General features: G+C 46.5%; 2 protein-coding genes across 2 annotated transcripts; both read right to left on the bottom strand.

The window, feature by feature from the left end:
* Nucleotides 1-10,478: 10,478 nt before the first annotated feature.
* On the bottom strand, nucleotides 10,479-11,595 carry LOC136527950 (histone H1-like). Its single transcript, XM_066520821.1, has 2 exons — nucleotides 11,286-11,595; nucleotides 10,479-11,183 (listed from the first exon to the last, which is right to left on the bottom strand). Exons 1-2 carry the CDS (start codon nucleotides 11,502-11,504, stop codon nucleotides 10,728-10,730), a joined length of 675 nt encoding a protein of 224 aa, XP_066376918.1. The 5' UTR covers nucleotides 11,505-11,595; the 3' UTR covers nucleotides 10,479-10,727.
* Nucleotides 11,596-17,440: 5,845 nt separating this feature from the next.
* Nucleotides 17,441-18,280, bottom strand: LOC136527633 (histone H3.3). The gene is made up of 2 exons (XM_066520422.1): nucleotides 18,139-18,280; nucleotides 17,441-18,036 (listed from the first exon to the last, which is right to left on the bottom strand). Exons 1-2 carry the CDS (start codon nucleotides 18,208-18,210, stop codon nucleotides 17,698-17,700), a joined length of 411 nt encoding a protein of 136 aa, XP_066376519.1. The 5' UTR covers nucleotides 18,211-18,280; the 3' UTR covers nucleotides 17,441-17,697.
* Nucleotides 18,281-21,365: the final 3,085 nt, after the last annotated feature.

The raw sequence follows: 21,365 nt of genomic DNA on the forward strand, positions 1-21,365 counted from the left end.
CTTCCATAAGACATATATCCATTTAAACCACTTGCTAAATGTCATCTTATGAACTTATCCAACACAAATCAATCCAAACTTGATTACTAAGCAATTATCCATTCAAACATCTCATAGCAAGCAACATTGCATATTTATCCAATTCAATCAACTCATATGCATCCAAATGAAATGATCAACTAGAGATATACCTTGGTTAGCTCATGATCATCCAACTAGCAAGCTTCAACTCAATTATTTGCAAGTCATCAAATAATATCCAATGAATCACCAACAACTTGAATTATAACACTTGTATGTTGATAGCGCTTGGACTTCATTCAACTATCATGGCATTGGGATTGGATGTGCACTAAGCTTCATATCTTGACTCAACATATGATGAACAATGTGAGATCAATTGAATCAAGTCTCCAATGTTGATGGTACCTACAAACAATCATCCACTTTTTGATGGTACCTAAACAAGTTTGGGTCCTCTCAAGTTAGGAGCAACATACTTAGGTAATGCCTTAGTATGAGTAGCGGGATGTTTTGCAATAGCAACCATAGAGGTACCATTTTCATCCTTTCTAAGCATATCATGATTATTAATTGAAATGGGCTTAGAAATTTTACCTAGGGGACATGAATGTGCCATGTGTCCCCTTTCCCGGCATGAGTAGCACTTTCTCTTTGATTGAGCCTTCTCTTCTTTGCTCATGTGGTGCTTCTCATTGCCTTGCCTCTCATAGATTGCTTGAACCTTCTTCTCAAGCTTGTTAGGACACTTAGAGGCAAAGTGTCCCGTACTTCCACACTTGAAGCACTTGATGTGAGCATAGACTTTCTTCTCATTGTCATTCTTGCTCATCATCTTGGCATCTTGAATTCTCATTGGATGCCTTGCCTTTCCACCCCTTCTTGTTTTCTTCTTCTTGATCATCAAATCATCACCATTGTGTTGGTTGATCTAGATTTGCTCTTGGGGTGTCTTCTCTTGCTCAACTTGTGGCTTTGGTTGAGGATTCACTTGTTGCTTCACCAATTCCTTGGTTGGGCACATCGAGGTAAGATGACCCCAAGTGCCGCACTTGAAGCACTTGACATGCTTTAGCCTCTCTTCTTCTTTTAGCTTCTTGAGCTTCTCGATGTTAGGGCAACCATTTGCAAAGTGTCCCACTTCATGACACCGGAAGCACATGGTATGAGAGAGCTTTCTTTGTTGTAGCTTCTTCATCTTTCTTTCTCTCTTCATTTCGTCCTTTGTCATCTTCTTCTTGAAGCCAAGGCCACACTTGTCACCATAATTTCTTTGAGTTTTCAACATATGCTCAAAGGTGACTTTTGAGTTGTAGCACCTCTCTAACTTGTTGCTCAATTTCTTCACTTCATTTTTGAGCTCATTGTTCTCCTTCAAAAGGTTAGTCTCACAAGACATAGAAGTAGAACAAGCATCTATATGTGAAGAGCATGGCATATCTAATAAATCATCACAAGAGGTGGATACATGCTTCTTGACTACATCACAAGGGTTAGCAACAACATGTGATTGATCATTTGACCCATGTGATGAGCTCTCATTATTTTTAAGTTTCTTTGTAAATATTTTAATGAGAGAAGCTTGTTTTTCTAATAATTCATCATGAGATGCAAGTAGTGTCTCATGATTCAATTTAAGCTCATCAAGTGAAGATTTATAAGCATTATTTAATTTCTTATGTTCTTCACAAGAGTTCTTTAGAAATGAGTTTTCATTTTCTAATTTCATTGTTTTAGCTTTCTCATTTTCTAAAGACATGGTCATGCTAGCAAGTCTACTAACAAGCTCATTATATGAATCACTATGATCAACCACATTATCATTTGATACCTTAGTGTCACCTTGTGACATGAGACAATGTGGTGTAGTGGATGGGCTTGTAGTAGCATCTTCATCATGGCTTGAGCATGAACCATCATCACCATCAAGTGTGCATGGGGTAGCATCATCACTTGCAACACTTGTGGCATCATCATCAACCTTGTCAAGTGAACTTGTAGTGGATTGATCATCATCATCCTCACTTGACAATGAGGTGGAGCAATCTTCCACAATCACCAAATTGTGGTTATGCTCAACACACTCATGCGCCTCCTTCTTGGGCTCATCCTCCTTCTTGAATTTGCCATCATCCCATGTGGAGGAGTCACCGTAAAAGGCTTGGAGTGCTAGCCACATTTCATGAGCACTTTCCAAGTCCCACACACGTCTAAAAATATCATCATGTAAAGCACGTATTAGATAATAAAGAGCACGATGATCAAGTTGTAAGCAATCCTCTTATGCTTGGGTTAGGTTGTCCTTATCCAAAGCATCACGAGAAAAACCAACAACAATGATCCACCATGCCTTGGGACCCAATTCACGGAAATGATCAAGCATATGACGTTTCCACCGTGCATAGTTTGTGCCATCAAAAATGTGTGTGTCACAAACAACCTCTAGCCCAAAGTTCACCATCCTCTCGGGTCGGTGAAGACCACAAATGAGAGACCGGGCTCTGATACTACTTGAAGGGTCGAGATGGCGACTAGAGGGGGGGTGAATAGTCTTTTCTAAAACTTAATCGCGTCGGCTAACCGATACAAATGCGGAATTTAAACTAACGGTCTAGCCAAGACTACACCCCATTATATATGTTCACTAGCACCTTGCAAAGATAACAATTATGCAACAAAGGTGCCGGGCTAGCTAGAGCTCTCTTAACCAATGCTAGGAGCAAGGTCACACAAACCTGTGCCTCTAGTACTTTTAAGCAACAAGAGAGCTCCTACACATGCTAGTAAGCAAAAGCACAAAGCTAACAAAGCTCACTAGCAATGCTCAATAACAAGGCAACCAATGCCTAATTAGAGAGCGCAAATACTTAGCTACACAAACTAAGCAATGTGACTAACAAGGTTACTAAAACCAAATTAGCCACGCAAGGGAGCTACTTCTATGCTACACAAGCAAGAAGGTAATTAGCAAGCTACGCAAGCTATCTAATTACAAGAGCAACTACACAAGCTTAATATGTATAAAAGTAATTCCAAGCTTGTGTAACGGGGAAGTAAACCAACGGGAAGAATAAGGTTGACACGATGATTTTTCTCCTGAGGTTCATGTGTTTGCCAACACGCTAGTCCCCGTTGTGTCGACCGCTCACTTGGTGGTTCGGCGGCTAATTAGCATCACCCGCTAAGCCCGCACATCGGGCGCCGCAAGAACCTACCCCTTGAGTGAGGGTAGCTCAATGACACGCTTTACTAGAGTTGCTCTTCGCGGCTCCCGCGGGGCGAGCACAATGCCCCTCACAAGCACTTCTCCAGAGCACCGCACAAGCTTCTTGCGCGCTTCGACGGAGACCACCACCAAGTCGTCTAGGAGGTGGCAACCTCCAAGAGTAACAAGCACCACCGGCTTGCAACTCGATCACCTAGTGCCACTCGATGCAACCTTACGATGTAATCGCACTAGAATCGCTCACTCACACAATCGGATGATCGCTATCAAGTATGTGTGAGATGGAGGGCTCCTAAGCACTCACAAGCATGGACACTAAGTCCCTTGAAGTGCTCCACACCAGCCATGGCCGAGGGCCACTTCTATTTATAGCCCCAAGGGCTAAACTAGCCGTTACCCCTTCACTGGGCAACGGTCGGGTCGACCGGACGCTCCGGTCGTGTTGATCGGATGCTGGACTCCAGCGTCCGGTCGCTCGCAGACGACCACGTGTCCCGATTCCAACGGTCACTTGACCTGACCGGATGCTCTAGCTTCAACTGACTGGATGCTGGACCCTCAGCGTCCGGTCGTTTCCAGTAAGCTCTCGAGCATGACCGGACGCGTCCGGTCGAACGCGATCGGACGCAGCCAGCGTCCGGTGCATTCAGATCCAGCGTCCGGTCAGTTGACCGACGCCAGCATCTTCTCCATTCTCTTCACCCTTGCTCAAGTGTGCTAACCACAAGAATTTGCATCCGACGCAATAGAAAATAGGCATTCCATTTTCCAAAAAGCGCCGAATCCCGCCGAGCTTGTGAGGCGGGAGGGAGAGAGGGACCTAAGCCCATCTCAACCCTGCAAACACCACCGCCTTTGTAAATGTGCCAACACCACCAAGTGTACACCACCATGTGTATGTGTGTTAGCATTTTCATAATCATTTCCCAAAGGATGTTAGCCACTCAACTTGCCACGCCACTCGATCCAAGTGACAATGCAAAGTTAGATCACTCGAGTGGCACTAGATGACCGATATGCAAACAAGTTTGCCCCTCTTGATAGTACGGCCATCTATCCTAAACTCGGTCATAAACTTCTCTACACACCTATGACCGGTGAAATGAAATGCCCTAGGTTATACCTTTGCCTTGCGTATTCCATTCCTATCTCCTCCAATGTTGATGCAACACATGCACCAACACGATCAACAATGATATGATCCACTTCATATCATCACATGATCATATTGGTTCATCGATCTTGACTCTACTTGCTCTTCACTGTTGCCATTGTCCATCGGCGCCAAGTCTTGCTCAAGCTTCACCGCCACGCGGTCCATCACTCCAAAGCCTTCGACTTGCCCTTCACGCTTGCAACCGGTCCATCAAGCCAAGTCTTGTCTTGATCTTCTCCACCTTGATCACATGACTCAATGTCATGTCTCATGTGCATTTAAGCTCCTTCATCATCACATGTGTGAGCTTTGCAACATCTCCAAGCCATTTTCACCTTCATGGCATATGTTGCTCACACACATGTACCTGTGGACTAATCACCTGTGTATCTCACATAAACACAATTAGTCCACCTAGGTTGTCACTTAATTACCAAAACCAACAAGGACCTTTCAATGGGGCTAGAGGCGGAGGAAGGGCGCTCGACGGGGGAGGTGGAGATCCATTAAAGGCTGGCCGTTGGCTTTGGTTGAGCAAGGAGAGACAGAATAGATGAGAGATAATCTGGTGCGTACGTTTGTTATGATGGTGTATCTCTGGTACATTTAGTGGTGTGGACATAGTCAAGATCATCTCTATGGGTGAAAGGGTCGAGATTGCGACTAGAGGGGGGTGAATAGTCTTTTCTAAAATTAATTGCGTCGGCTAACCGAAACAAGTGCGGAATTAAGACAATCAGTCTAGCCAAGACTACACCCCTCTATCTATGTTCTCTAGCACCTTCCAAAGATACTAATCAAGCAACAAAGGTGCTGGGCTAGCTAAAGCTTACCTAACCAATTCTAGGAGCAATGTCACACAAACCTATGCCACTAGTACTTTAAGCAACAAGGGAGCTTCTACACATGCTAGTAAGTAAAAGCACAAAGCCAACTAAGTTTACTAGCAATGCTCAATAACAAGGCAACCAATGCCAAATTAGAGAGCGTAATTACTTAGCTACACAAACTAAGCAATGTGACTAACAAGGTTACACAAACCAAATTAGCCACGCAAAGGAGCTACTTCTATGCTACACAAGCAAGAAGGTAACTAGCAAGCTACACAAGCTAACTAATTACAAGAGCAACAACACAAGCTTAATGTATATGAAAGTAATCGCAAGCTTGTGTAACGGGGATGCAAACCAACGGGAAGAACAAGGTTGACACGATGATTTTTCTCCTGAGGTTCACGTGTTTGCCAACACGCTAGAACCCGTTGTGTCGATCGCTCACTTGGTGGTTCGGCGGCTAATTGGCATCACTCGCCAAGCCCGCACGTCGGGCGCCGCAAGAACCTACCCCGAAAGTGAGGGTAGCTCAATGACATGCTTTACTAAAGTTGCTCTTCGCGACTCCCGTGGGGCGAGCACAATGCCCCTCACAAGCTCTTCTCCGGAGCGCCGCACAAGCTTCTTGCGGGCTTCGACGGAGACCACCACCAAGCCGTCTAGGAGGTGGCAACCTCCAAGAGTAACAAGCACCACCGGCTTGCAACTCGATCACCTAGTGCCACTCGATGCAACCTCATGATGTAATCGCACTAGAATCGCTCGCTCACACAATCGGATGATCACTATCAAGTATGTGTGAGATAGAGGGCTCCTAAGCACTCTCAAGCATAGACACAAAGTCCCCCAAGGTGCTCAGCTCTTCAAAGCTACAGCCATGGCCGAAGGCCACTTCTATTTATAGCCCAAGGGCTAAACTAGCCATTACCCCTTCACTAGGCGTTTTTCGGGCCGACCGGACGATGCACCGGACGTTGCACCGAACGCGCCAATCGCGAATACCGGACGTGTCCGGTTGCTATATCGGACGTGTTCGGTAGCTATCTGACCGCCACGTGTCCTACTGTTGCCTCCAACGGCTCTCTGACAAGACGACCGGATGCTCAGCATGAAACGACCGGACGCTACACCGCTACGTCCGGTCGAGTCCAGTAAGCCTCCAGGGCCGACCGAACGCGACAGTTAGAAACCGACCGGACGCTAAGCCTTAGCGTCTGGTCGAGTACAGTAAGCATCCTCTGACGACCAGACGCGTCCGGTCACACCGGACCGGACGCAGCCAGCGTCCGATCGACTGTACTGCCAAACACCGCGTTTTCTGCTTCACACCGGACGTGTCCGGTGTGGCGACCGGACGTGTCCGGTCACTGAGTACACCACCAAATACTAGACGTGTCCGGTCACCATACCAGAAGCGTCCGGTCACTCTATAACCAGCGCGACTCACTCGTTTTCATCACCAACTTCTTCTCCTTTGCAAATGTGCCAACACCACCAAGTGTACACCATCATGTGTATGTGTGTTAGCATTTATACAATCATTTTCAAAGGATTAGCCACTCAACTTGCCACGCCACTCGATCCTAGCGACGATGCAAAGTTAGATCACTCGAGTGGCACTAGATGACTGATATGCAAATAAGTTTGCCCCTCTTGATAGTACGGCCATCTATCCTAAACCCGGTCATAAACTTCTCTATACATCTATGACCGGTGAAATGAAATACTTAGGTTATACCTTTGCCTTGCGCATTCCATTCCTATCTCCTCCAATGTTGATGCAACACATGCATCAACACGATCAACAATGATATGATCCACTTCATATCATCACGTGACCATATTGGTTCATCGATCTTGACTTTACTTGCTCTTCACCGTTGCCATCGTCCATCGACGCCAAGTCTTGCTCAAGCTTCACCGCCACACGGTCCATCACTCCAAAGCCTTCGACTTGCCCTTAACGCTTGCAACCGGTCCATCAAGCCAAGTCTTGTCTTGATCTTCTCCACCTTGATCACATGACTCAATATCATGTCTCATGTGCATTTAAGCTCCTTCATCATCACATGTGTGAGCTTTGCAACATCTCCAAGCTATTTTCACCTTCATGGCATATGTTGCTCACACATATGTACTTATGGACTAATCACCTGTGTATCTCACATAAACACAATTAGTCCACCTAGGTTGTCACTCAATTACCAAAACCAAACAAGGACCTTTCAGTGGGGCAGGTGATTACGGGGGTGGATGTAGGATAATTCTAACTGGTGTTTTATAGGGGTAGTGGTAGAGATAGAGATATATAGACATATAGACTGCCAATTTATGATACCTTTATATCTTTGTAATAAGTTGTAATACTTGTTGACTATAGCCAGATAGTGAATAACATTGTATCGATATCATGTAATACATACCGTTTATGTAGTAATAATTAATACTTCTCATCGGTGTTTTAAGGAGTATCTAGACCATTCTGCTTCATCACTAATGGCCTTGTTCGCTTGAACTTATCAGCCGGTTTATCAGCTAGAATCTACAGTATTTTTTCTCATAATAAAACAGCTTCAGCCGGCTTTAATACCAGCCAAACAGGCCCAATGTGACATGAAAGTCCTACTGCATAACATATCATCATACGATAAATAAATTGTAAATGCAAGTCATACAATATTGCATTATTAGACCTAGTTTTGTATACAAATAGATCCACCGAACAAATTATAGTAAAAGTTCACCATAAATGGATTTATGTCTCAAATCCGCTACTAGGTGCCTCTAAAACAAAGGCTCGCCAGGCACAGGACTACGAATATGCCTCCAAGCGGCAACATGTCGTCCTGATCTAAATCTTCAGTGATTGGTGATCAGCTCTGTCCAGCACAGGACGACATGAGCGGGGATCGAGCTTGAGGGCTCATGCCATCACACACACCTACTGCAGCACGCCAGCCGAGCAGCACGCGGCTCGTGTGGGCACAACAACTTGGCGTCTCATGGTGGAGGACCTAATGGTTAGTGTACCTCGTGCGCGAGAAGAGAGTCGATGCCTACTGCGACAACATGTTTTACACCTCTCATCTGGGTATAGCTGTAGTATCTGCTCATGTACAGACTCACACCAACCCAACCCAACACACTCACACCACGCGTACACAAACAAACCTACAACTATACTCATATCACTAGATCGCGTCCTTTGTGAGATCACCGAGTCGCCTCTCTTCTCCCGCGCGAGGTACACTAACCATTAGGTCCTCCACCATGAGACGCCAAGTTGTTGTGCCCACACGAGCCGTGTGCTGCTCCGCTGGCGTGCTGTAGTAGGTGTGCGTGATGGCATGAGCCCTCGAGCTCGATCCCCGCTCATGTCGTCCTGTGCTGGACAGAGCTGATCACCAATCACTGAAGGTTTAGATCAGGATGACATGTTGCCGCTTGGAGGCACATTCGTAGTCCTGTGCCTGGCGAGCCCTTGCTCACACCACGCGTACACAAACAAACCTACAACTATACTCAGATCACTAGATCACGTCCTCTGTGGGATCACCGAGTCCAACCATGGACCCGTAGACGACAGGGCACGTCGCATTCCCTTTGTGGCTCCACGCACGAGAGGCAACAGAATTATTTATGGGGACGAACCCCGGTGAGAGACCAGAAATTCACAGCCGCGGGGGCTCGAACTCTGACCGGCAAGGTCCCAACCACCGGACCTTGCCACCCGAGCTACGCTCGGTTCTCTCTGCGACAACATGTTGGTGGAGTGGCAAATGGTTGCCGGAGCTAGTACGTGGCGTGTGGTACTAAGAGGAAGTGAGGAGCAAATTGGGTTAGAGTTAATTCAGGGTATAGAGAAGAGAGACGGGGGCTGGTGGCGATATCTGGCTTACGAAGTGGCTAATGACTGTTGGTGCTAGTGTGTCGTCTGTGGCAATAGAAGGAAGTGAGGAGCGAATCGGGTTAAAGGCTCTGTTCAGCTGGTTTATAAACCGCTCGTGCTGATTTGTATGGCTGATTTGTCAGGACCATGACTGATATTATAATGGCAGCCGAACAGAGCTAAAATTCATTCGTGGTAATATATACGGGTGGTTACAATTGGGTCTTTAGACAAGGCCTTCTCGGTGGATTATGTCTCGATGGATATGGACCCGTTCGCTTCGCTGAAAAACAAGTCGAAATATTATTTCAATTAAAAAACCAAGCAGAAAAGTATAGATTATAAGAAGCCAACGAGGGCATGAAGTGTGGTAGAGTACCGGGAAAAGGAGATAGAGACAAGAGTGATCATTCTTGTCCTTGCCATTCCCGACGCTGATACTACTCCGTATTTCTTTTATCATATGAATTCCTACCGAGGATAGTTTGATTCTAGATGTAGGAAAGTTTTGCATGGAGAATTCAAAAACTGGTGTTGACGCGTGACCCGTTTAGAACTTAGGATTTTTTTTTAAAAATCTATAAGAATTTTAGAAATCAGTACAATTTCACAAAATATACAGAAATATGAAATTTTCCAGATGGGCCGTGATATCCCTAACGCGGATACAAATTTTTCGTCATATATATCAATGCCTGTTTGGTTTCATCCTTAGAAAAGATTTCCATAGAGAATTCGGAAACGGGCCCATTGTCGTCTCTAATTCCGCCCCCGTGCTATGTAAGCCAGACCGACGCCCTCTTACTAACCCACGAGCAAAAGTGTTAAAAATTCGCATCGCATCGCATGCTATAGCCGACGTGTGTTAGGGAGTCGTGGTGCAGTATTTTTCTGTTATAAAGAATCACACCACCGGAAGCACGGAACGGCCCGGTCGCTGTTCAGGTATTTCCACCGAGTCCGCGTGGCAGCCCGGCCCCATCCCAGGCGTCCCAGCGCAACGGGCCCCGCTTTCCCAGGCGGACGCACCCAACCTTTGTTCCTTGGGTCTGCTGCTGCTCAAGCTTATCCATTGGCAACGAAGAAATCCAGAAGCTTCTCGATCTCGTCCTTCCGTACACCATGAACACCCTCACTACTGAACCGGATCGCGGTGGTACTGTTCTGTTCCTCTCCCTCCGAACAACCATACCATATCAACTGTTGCGAGGTGAATCCTCAACCTTGACAGCATCGCCCAGAGGCCGAGGGAGACAAGCCAGCGCCAGTGATCAAACTAAACACCGATCATCTGATTCTTCATCCTCACATTTCACACACACTGATAATGGATGAACCCAAGCATCATCATCATCACAGGAAGCTAAAAGCGCGCGCTTTATTGCCGTCACACCACATGGTTCCGGTACGGGTATTTACAACACTCGCACGGCGGAGCAGAGCGCCCGATAGATCGAGCCGGCGGAGACGACGACCACAACACCACAGGTAGTGCCACGCTGCTAGTACTTCCTACTACTACCACTACCAGCTAGTATATTATAATATAATACATACACGGCGGCGTGCGCGCGCGGACAAGGACGGTTGGTCGGTTGCTTATCAGGCGCTGGCCTTGTTGGCCTTCTTGCCAGCGGCGCGGGCGGACTTGGGCTTGGGCTGCGCGGGCGCGGGGGCGACCTTCCTCGCCCGCTTGGCGCGCGCCTTCCGTGCCTCCCTGGGCGCAGCTGCTGCGGGCGCCGTCTTCTTTTTGGCCGGCGCCGCGGCGGCGGCCGCGGGCCTCTTGCGTCTGGTCAGCGTCGGCGTCGACGCAGCAGCCTTCTTCGTCTTGGCGGCCGCGGAGGAGGCCTTCTTCTCCTCGGAAGCGGCGAGCTTGAACGAGGCCTTGACCTTGACGAGGCGGCCCTTGGCGGCGAACCCGCGCAGCTGCACGGCCAGCACCTTGCGGTAGTTGGGCGGGAGCTCGTCCCGGTGCTTCTCCTCCATGTGCTTGGCGATCGCGTACGGGCTCGCCCCGACCTTGCCGCCGTCCTGCGACAGGATCGCCTCCTTGATCATCTGATTGATCATCAGACACGGCACAGCAACACAGTCCACCATCAGTATCAGAATCCATCCATCCACGCCGCAAGATCACAGAAGGACGGAGTCCTTGCTCACCTCGAAGTAGGGCGGGTGGTGCGGCCCGGCGGACTTGGGCTTCCTGCTCCGCGGCTTCCTCGCCTTCTTCTCCTTTTCGGCGGCTGCCTTCTTCCCCTCGCCGCCCTCCTCCGCCTTCTCAGGCGTCTCCACCACCTCCTTCCCCTCCGCCGCCTTCTCAGGCGCGGGCTCCTCGACGACGGCGACGGCCGGAGCAACTTCCTCAGTCACGGTGGCCATGATCAGCAACCGAAAGATCACTCAGTCCACTCTCTCTGTCAGCGTGCGTGCGACTCAAGCTGATGCTCCTACTCGCAGTGGACCAGCGGCGTGGCGTGCGATTTATAGCCGGCGACGGCGGGCTCCGATTCGCCGGCCGCGGCCGCACGCGGATCGGGATCCTCGGACGGAGCATCCGGGGCGTACACGTGGCCGCGCGATGCGGCCGCCTGTCCCCCGGATGGTTCTCGACTTTTCGCGCGCCCGTGCGTGGACGCCTCGGCTCGAGGAGGGTGTGTTTTCGCGTGTTTTTGGGTGGGTGGTTTGGAGGTCAAATTTGGCGTCGTTTTTTGGGGTTTGTTTGGGGGGTTTGGGGTTCCAGTGAAATTCGAAGTCAGATGGGTGCTGCGGATTTGGAAATTCGAAAGATGGTTTTGGTTTGAGGGAGAATTTCGGAGGTTTGTGAAAGGGTGTGCCTTTTGTGTTTGTGTTGGACTGTTGGGGATGACAGGATGAGTGCTGAAGGTTTGTACGGTTTGGGGATGGTTAGACGTAGCAACTAGACGTTAGCCACGTCGTGTTCAACTGTTTATGCCTGTGAGTTTATGTCCATCGTTGTCTATTTTGTCCCATCTTGAATATCTTACCGTATGAATCCTGCTTCCAAAAGCGGACAAACCGTCGTGCCACGCCGCCTGCTAAGCCGCGAGCCGTCGGATCAGACGAGCAAGCGATCTGGGCCGTGCGATGGTGGATCAGTCGGATCCCTCACCCGCTTTATCGTCGACCCGACCTGTCCCGAACCTTCGCGGGCCGACCTTTGCCTATTCCCTTCGCCGTCGCCCCCTGCATCAGGCTCGGGTGCGTGTGCACCCGCCCTCAGGCGACGCGGCGTGCCGGAGCGACCCACGGCCCCCCACCTCTCCCTCACCAGCGGGTCCTGGTAGGCACGGGCACGGCGGCTACGGCCCTTGCCCGGTGCCCTTCGACCTGGCACCGCAGCTCCGTCGTCTCGGCCTCATCTACCCCAGCCCCCCACGCTGCCACGCCAAAACAGGTCCGCTCGGACGCACGTCGCGACGCCGCTCTGCCCTTCCTCCGCCGCCGCAGCAGACGGAGCGAGCTTCTCCCTACCTCTCTCCCTCGTGCCTACCCCACTGCCCTCACAGGCATGGGCGACGCCAGAAGCAGAGACGGCAGCTGCCGCGAGTGCACAGCCCACCCTTCCTCCTCGCCATTTGGCTGACACCCTGTGCCCCAAAACCTAACCCTAGCGGCGGCGCGAGGAGCAGCGCCAGGTGGCGGCGCGAGGAGCAGTGCGGGCGGCGTCGCGAACAGCGCGCGCAGGCCGCGGTGGCGATAGCGCTCACGCAGGGTCTCGCGACACGGCGGCGCGAGCGCAAAGCGGCAACGCGAGGCACGACGGCGAGCGGCAACGCAAGCAGCACAGTCGGCGGCGGCAATAGCAGCGCGAGCAGACCATGGTGGCGGCGGCGCCCACGCAGTCTCGGATTACATCATATAGCTCCAGGAGGCAGCGGTGCGACGGCGAGTGATGAGGGGTCGCTGCAGCTTCCATATGCAGGTTGACGTCCTCTGCCGCTGCACCGCCCCTCGCACGGTAGTAGTCTTCATCTGGTCTGAGGCCACCAGTCGTGCTCTCACGCTGACCATCGATGCCGTGGTGCAGTGCTACGTCGACCTCTTCGCACGCAACAATTTCCCCTGCTCGTCGTGTAAGTCTGCTTGCCACCTGCGACTTGCTCGATAAAATATCTGAACCAAAGTGGTGCCTCTAATGAGGCAGAGGTAGAAAATTTGTTGTGAGACTCCTTATTGGAGCTTTTGTTAAAACATTCCAGGGTCAATACCTAACTGTATTATTGCCTCTTTCAATATATATCAGCATCGTATAGTCAATGTACCATTAATTATTATTTCATATTATCATGGCCTTGATAGCGGATTCTTAAATATTGTTTCTAGAGTTCAACACTACTCAAGTGTTAAAACTGCTTCTTTATCCTCTGATTCTAGAAGCTGTCAGAATTCTACTCTAGCAGTCTTTTGAGAAAGTGGTTGATAACGCTATGTTGTCGACAAATGACATTTAAGTTCTATGTTAGTGTTTTGGTGCTTGCAGTTACAGCCTTTCAAAGAAATTCAGGAGCAGCCTCTTCATTGCTTCTTACGTACAATAGTTCTTTCTCTGCTGTATGTACCAAGTGCAAGGTAGAAGCTGTCAATAAAAATAAGATTTATAGAGTCTGGCTCTGTCTTTGATGTATAGTTATTCAGTTCTTGGTCTCTGTATTTCATTATTTTTTCTTAGAATGATTTAGACTTTTGGAATGATCTACTCCTTTATTCTTGTGCTTCCATGACTGTATCCTAAGAAAAATGCCTCCATGATTTTCTGCCATAAGAAAACTATTTATCTAAGTAAATGTTATTAAATCTATTTTTTTATAGAACTGCATATGGCTACTATGATGTTGATAGAACATTTTTTTAAACTATATTGCTAAGTTTCCTTAAATCCCACATAGGATCACCACTGGCTGGCTCAAAATGACGCGGCAACGCTGCGCCCCAAGTTTTCTATTCTTTCTATTTCCTTATATTTTTAATCCCCAAATCAGATTTCAGTAGTGGATGTGATGAACAAGCAACATTGTTCCTATAAAATAATAAAAGGTGTGATCTTTGTGCATTTTCATATGATTATTTCCTTTGTTTCTCCTTATAGGTGATATAAGATTCTGTTACCACTTTAAGGTCCACCTTACATATGAGAAGATTGTTTTACAGCCTTAGGTTGTCAGCGGTGATGCACCCTAACAAAGATGGATGTTGGCAAATCTAAAATTTTGGTATGTGCCCGTGTACCAACACTGTTTGTAACACAGTGATACATCATGTCATACTCAATAAAATTGTAAAATTGAAGCTTTCTGAATGTGCTTATTCTTCGTTGTGTGCTTTAAATGTTTGTAACTTCTCACGCTACATTTTTATGCTTTCAAACCCGCGCAACTGCGCGGGCTTCCTGCTAGTTACTTACATTCTTTAGATTAGAGGTGCAAACGCAGTAGTCAATATTGGCTCAGAACTACAGGGGAAAGGAATAAGTACAACAACTTTTTTTCCCAAAGCATCCACTGTTATTAGTTTCAAAGTTTTCGTCAGATTATCATCAGCGAGGGCTCTATGTTCTGATTTACTCCGTCTGTGCAAATAAGGAGAGCGCCAAATTTTATTTTGATTTTGGAAGTATGTCAATTATTGTTCTATAAATGAAACTAAGAAAAGTTTTTGAATTTATAATGCAGGTTCCTCAAGAGATCCAATCGTAGGCCAAGTATCAAAATTATTTCATATATTAGCTAGCATGTAACTAATTTTACTAATATTTTGGGACAAATCAAGCTCACAGCCTCATTGATTAGAATTATGCACTTGTAGTCAATTATCAACATATATATAAAATCTGAAGGTTCCAGTCACCCTGTTGTAATACAAATGTACAAATAGGTTCTATGTGATACATTTTCCATTTCTAACAAGCTTCTAAGTTCTATGACCTTACATGCGCGTTTTAATTGGAATTTAATAAAATTTGGATTGTGATCATTCCCTTTTGGTGCAAGATTCCTATTAAAGAGATTAGTTGATAAATATGCAACCTCAGACTGGTCTCTAAGAATAATAACTGTAAAGTAATTGAGCCCTTGCATCTTGGCTGCACTATTTCTAAAAATAATGGTTACAAGCATCTTATCAGTTCTTCCTTAATTGATTTCTGCAAATTGTTTCAACTTGCTATCATTGAAACATTCTTTGTTCATTCATTGGCATTCATATGTGAATGCATTCTTGCATTTTCAGCTTGTTTTTTTACCACATTTTCTTAGTGCTCTTCACTCCAATTATGATAAGTGAGGCTCCATCTTTTTAGCGAACTTAGTCTTGATTAACCATTTCATTTGGTTATGCACCAAACTGCAGATCTTGCACGCCCATTCTCCATGATTGGCCTTGGTAACATATGCTTCACTATCTATGCAACAAGTTAAGCAATTGCATTCTCAACTTTAGTGCCACCTACTTAGAGTTGTCATGATTATATTTCTTCTACAAATAGAACAATCTTATACACATTATTTACATCAATGTGTATACAATCATTTCTATCAAGATGTAGTGCAAGCAAATGGGCTGATCCCACACTGATGGTCTCCGTATAAACTCACTCACGCATGCGGGCTAGCCCAACACGGACAAGCGTGCGGCAACGTCACGCGTAGTTTCTAGTCATAATCTAAATTTTAGTCAACTAAATTTTTTACTAGGTATCTAAACCTAAATAGGTGGACTTAAGGTAAATCATTTTTTGGTTTTTAATCCAACTAGCAATTAGTTTATTAGTTGGTAAATATGGATAAACATGGACTAAATGGTATACACGAGTGTTTGTTACACCAAAGCTACTTACTTTTAGTTCATTTTCAGTCTATATATGTAAACAACACTAGGCTAAATTTTAGCCACCTACACCTAAACTTCATCAAGACTAAGTGATCAAACAGGCCCTTCATACTAACGACCGTTGTCGAGCAAGCCAGAACTGCAAGAAAAGACGAGAGGACAAAGAAGAGAACGAAGAGAAGCTGAAGAGGCTGTGTGTTAAACTTTTTGTAACGAAAAAAGATTTAATCTCGAATAAACTGTGTTAATCTTTTTGTAAAGAAAAAAAGAGAGTTAATCTCGAATAAACTGTAGCAAGACTGAGCATGTTATGCAAGTTTATACTCCAGGACAAGTTGATTTGATTGACAGCCCAGAAAAAAAAGAACAGATAAGCTTGCTGGAGCGAAATAACCTGGGCCAAAAGCTCAGAATACGCTACTTGAACGACTCGTGAGTGTGGAATAACGAACTGGGCTTACGGTAACAAAAAGTCATTTCATGTCTGCTCCAGACTGGCCCAAATCTATCTACTTGGGCCTCTTAAACTGTCAACAACGGTTCTCTAAAATACAATACACATTTCATATTTAGATATCGTCACACCTAAAATGGATTGTAAATAGATCTTCGAGGGAGAAAAGATAACCTGACACCTAAAATGGTTCCAGTATTTTATTGAAAGCTATATGTTTCGGTCTCCTGGAGACAGCCTTGGACCAAAAGAGCAGCGAACGGCCCCAAATCCATCTTCTTTCCCTTCGACCAAAACGTATAGGCCTCATAAAAACCCAAAAACCAGAAGATACCCGCTGCCAAAAGATTTGAAAACCGACCGTGTTGCACGTGCTTCCCGGTTCCCCATTTGGACAAAATGGGGGGCTGTCCCACCAATCCCTGAGTCACCAACACATTATAGGTCGGACCAGCCATTCCAAGGCCAAATATAGGCCGTAGCAAGCGTAGTTCAATGTAGCTTAATATTAAATGAATATTAAATTAAGATGCTGAAAAAATTTCAAACCGATACCTGATGAATAGTACCACTTTCATCTTATTTAATAAATATTATCCAATCGTGGATTAACTAAGCTCCAAAGATTCATTTCCAACTAAACTGTATAATTAATTATTATTTTTATCTATATTTAATACTCTACGCAAACAGCTAAAAATTAATGTGACGAAAAGAGCACAAAAAAACTTAGAATTTTGGTGGCATCTAAAAGGCCCAATTCAACAACGCCGGCAAATTGCCCACGCAAGTCCAAACCATACTGCTGAGGCCAGAGAGCAATACAGGACCGTTTTCATACCAGTCGCCTGTCACCAAAAGCAAAGGACAGCCATGGCGACGCGCGCGTGAACCGGTAAAACAGCTGTTCCCCGTCCGCAGATTCGGGCGACCCACCAATCCACAATAAACCAACCGTGCCAACCACGGCACCGCATCACAAATACAAACAGTATAAATAGCACAAATTATAATATAATAGTCAACTAATAGTCCTTTTAAGTTTCGGTACGAAGCGACCCAAACAAATTAACCACAGCACAAAATAGACTTGTAAAGCTGTTTTTACGCTACTAACCAACTCAACTAACGACGCTAATACAGATTTTAGCCAACTAAGTTCTCCATGAGTTCTTCATCAGATCCAAACACGGGCGGAGATCAACAAGCCGACGAATCCAAATTGACCTCCTCCCTCCTCCCCGCGTCCGACAGCCGGTGGTGACGACACGCTTACGCGCGCTCGCCGCGGATGCGGCGGGCGAGCTGGATGTCCTTGGGCATGATGGTGACGCGCTTGGCGTGGATGGCGCAGAGGTTAGTGTCCTCGAAGAGGCCGACGAGGTAGGCCTCGGCGGCCTCCTGGAGCGCCAGCACGGCGTGGCTCTGGAACCGGAGGTCCGTCTTGAAGTCCTGCGCGATCTCGCGGACCAGGCGCTGGAAGGGCAGCTTCCGGATCAGCAGCTCCGTGCTCTTCTGGTACTTGCGGATCTCGCGCAGCGCCACCGTCCCGGGCCTGTACCTGTGCGGCTTCTTTACGCCGCCCGTCGTCGGCGCCGACTTCCTCGCCGCCTGCAACGAACCAACAACCGCCGCAGCAGCGTCTTAGAACGGAACCCTCGAGAACAGAACAACAGATCGAAACGGAACGAGATGAGGAGCAGGCAAACGAACCTTGGTGGCCAGCTGCTTGCGCGGGGCCTTGCCTCCGGTGGACTTGCGGGCGGTCTGCTTCGTACGGGCCATCTCCTCTCCTCGGCGACGGAAAGACCGAACTCGGAGGCGGCGAAGCTGCGGCTGCGGGAATGCGAATAGTTGGAGAGAAGTGGGGCGCGGGGGGGATTATATAGTCGCGGGAGACAGAGGGGAACGGGCGGGCGGGCGTGGGCGGCAGGAGCCGCGTGGACCGTGGGCGGTCTCGTGTGACCGTTGGGAAAGTGGATTCGGGATGCGAGGCGGGATCGGACGGTGCAGGGTGGGAGGGAGAAAACACACGATCCGTGGGAGGGTGGAAGCGAGGCGGTGATTGGTCAGCAGGACAGGAGCCACGGAGCGGTGACGTGGCGGTGGGGATGGGCCGGGGCTGGCTGCGACCGCCGGCGTGGCGCTGCGCGTCTCGTGGGCTGCTGGGCTGGGCACGGCCGCGGAACGCGCACCTGGTGGAGTCGGTTTTGGACTCCGTGTGAGAGAGACGGAAACTGCCGTTGTGGCTTGGGCCTCGTGCAGCACGCTCCACTTTCGACCAAGGCCTGGTTTAGGTTTGTTTTTTCACACTCTCGCCATCACATCAAATCTTTGACACATGAAGTATTAAATGTAGATAAAAAAATAATTAATTATACAGTTTGATTGTAAATTACGAGATAAATCTTTTAAGCCTAGTTAGGCCATGATTGGACAATAATTGTCAAATACAAATGAAATTGCTACAGTGCCAAATACTGATTTCTAACAGCCATCTAAACAAGGCCCAAGCACCATTTCTGTTTAGATTGTTTTTGTTTTCAGATTCAGATTTCAAATTGCAAAACACGAGAAATTTGAATTTTAAGTACGCTCGATGAACTAATAAAAATCTTGATATCAAAATCACACCAATGAACTGCTTCCCTCCTTTGTTATGGCTAGCAAAGCTTTGGGTCTGTTCGTTTGAACTTATCAGCCGGCTTATCCACTAGAATCTATAGTATTTTTTCTCTCACAATAAAATAGCTTCAGCCAGCTTATCAGCCGGCTTTAATATTATCCGAAAGCCCTTCAATATCGATAACCTTATCGTGACTACCCACACGAATAGAGGAGCAGTTCAGACTGAAGAGATGACGTACCATTTGAATGGTCACAATCCAAATGGTTTTTTTACTTTTACTTATGCACGCATTTGAGGCTGCCTCCTCTTAGTAGCAAGCTCTCACCTTGTTCGAGAGCAAGGATTTTCTCATGCACACACTATATCAAAGACAATTTACCCTACTGTACAGGTAAAAAAGTTCGTTTGAAGGTTCAAGATTTTTATGTTCATGTTGACCTCCAGTCTAACAATAGAAACGGCAACATAATCATATTAAGGTCCTTTTAACGGAGCTCTCTACCTCTAGATCAAGTATTCGAGTTCCTCCCTAGACGATGGTCACATTAGTCCATGAATTTATTGGACCCTCGTCATCCTATGGCAGTTGCAAGATGAGTCATAGCATGGCCTTCGTCACTCTAGAAAAAAACTAGAATGCTTCCTACTATGGTGTCTCTCAAACCCTTTTTTTTTTTGCACATACTTGGTTCTTAATTTTGCTAGGATGATATAAGGGAATAATAAATAAAAAATTTAAATCAAGACATAGTTGAGCTTGCAAGGTAAGAGCAACACACATGATATTTTCTTTGTCTAGCTTTGTTGTGCCAGGCGAGGTAATCCTTGCTAACTGAAGGAACTTAGCTATCCCATGCGGAGCAATGATTTACTTGTGCACACAAACAACCAAAACCACTCTCACATGCATGATTTTTTTGCTTGTTGCTTGAAATCAATGTTCCTCTTCTTAGCTCTCGAGCTCCAATCCACTACGGTAGACACACAATGGCAGACACTAAGAAATTTGGGTTGCTTAAATCGAGCTCTTAGCCTCTAGTTGGGGTTCTTCTCTTTTGAATTGACCTAGTTTCGATCTTCCTTATGCCGAATAACATGCTTTCACATCGAGCTTTGATGCATGAGGTAGGCAGATGGAAGATGAGAGCCTAGCTAGTTGTGGCCTGTGGGCCTTGTAGTTCTGGAAAAAAAGAACATTAGCTGGATATACTTGGTTCTTAGTTTTGTTATGGTAAGGAAAGGGGATCACATTATGGCCCCGTTCGCTGGTCTGAACTTTGGCTGAAACTGGCTGAAAAACACTGTTCCGGCTGAATTGTTGTGAGAGAAAAACACTGTTCCGGCTGAAAAAACAAGCCGAACAAGCCAAATTTAAGACAAGCGAACGGGGCCTATATCTTTTGTCTAACCTTTTGCTGAGTATGTTGAGATGAATCTACCGTACTTCGCTTCCTTTAGCAAAGGAACTTAGCAGACTCTTGGGAACTCAGATAGCACTTTGATGAAATCTTTTTATCCATGATCCACCCGTACTATGGATATATCTTTTTGTTGATCCTACTTGGGCCTTGTTTAGATTGCAAATTTTTGCAATCTGAACACTGTAGCACGTTTCGTTTGTATTTGACAAACTTTGTCTGATCATAGACTAACTAGGCTCAAAAGATTCGTCTAGTGATTTACAACCAAACTGTACAATTAGTTATTTTTTTACCTACATTTAATGCTCCATGCATGCGTCCAAAAATTGATGTGATGGAGAGAGAGTGAAAAAACTTGAAATTTAGAGGTGATCTAAACAAAGCCTTGCTAGCCGTAGCTACTCTCAAGTTCTAAAATAAATGCTTATGAATTATTTGCACTCATGGGTCAATGGTGTAACAAAAGCAGTGCCATCGACGTTTAATCTCGAGAGGTTAATCTTCGTCCTTAGCTAAAAATCACTGTCTTAGGCTGGTTCATTAGAGCAAGTGTAATAACAGGTTGTAAGCTGGCTAAATACTGAGGTAGAGGAAAGAGAAGATGAGAAAGAGAGGAGAAACGGGTTATAAGCTTAAAGCCGGCTTAGACACAAGAACCAAAAAATTTTGTGAGAGAGACATGTGGGCTAAGTATTACAGTAATAATGAAGATATAAGTAAACCTTTCAGCCAGCTGCTGGCTGTATTATTAGCCTCGCTCTTAAAGCTTTAGCTTCATCTAAAATAACTTTAACTATAGCCTCTCCGAAAATACATGAGATGCCCTCTTTTTTTTTCTTTTTTCTTTCATTAACAGTTTTTTTTTATTTTTCCTCCGTCTCTTTCTTTCT

This window comes from Miscanthus floridulus, chromosome 19 (assembly GCF_019320115.1).
Source record: "Miscanthus floridulus cultivar M001 chromosome 19, ASM1932011v1, whole genome shotgun sequence".
Taxonomy (NCBI): domain Eukaryota; kingdom Viridiplantae; phylum Streptophyta; class Magnoliopsida; order Poales; family Poaceae; genus Miscanthus; species Miscanthus floridulus.

Bases quoted from the DNA above. Each gene is read 5' to 3' on its own strand.
- LOC136527950 (XM_066520821.1), bottom strand. From the start codon at position 11,504: ATGGCCACCGTGACTGAGGAAGTTGCTCCGGCCGTCGCCGTCGTCGAG. The intron at 11,184-11,285 runs GTGAGCAAGGAC...ATGATCAATCAG, and splicing joins ACCACCCGCCCTACTTCGAG to ATGATCAAGGAGGCGATCCT.
- LOC136527633 (XM_066520422.1), bottom strand. From the start codon at position 18,210: ATGGCCCGTACGAAGCAGACCGCCCGCAAGTCCACCGGAGGCAAGGCC. The intron at 18,037-18,138 runs GTTCGTTTGCCT...GGTTCGTTGCAG, and splicing joins GCAAGCAGCTGGCCACCAAG to GCGGCGAGGAAGTCGGCGCC.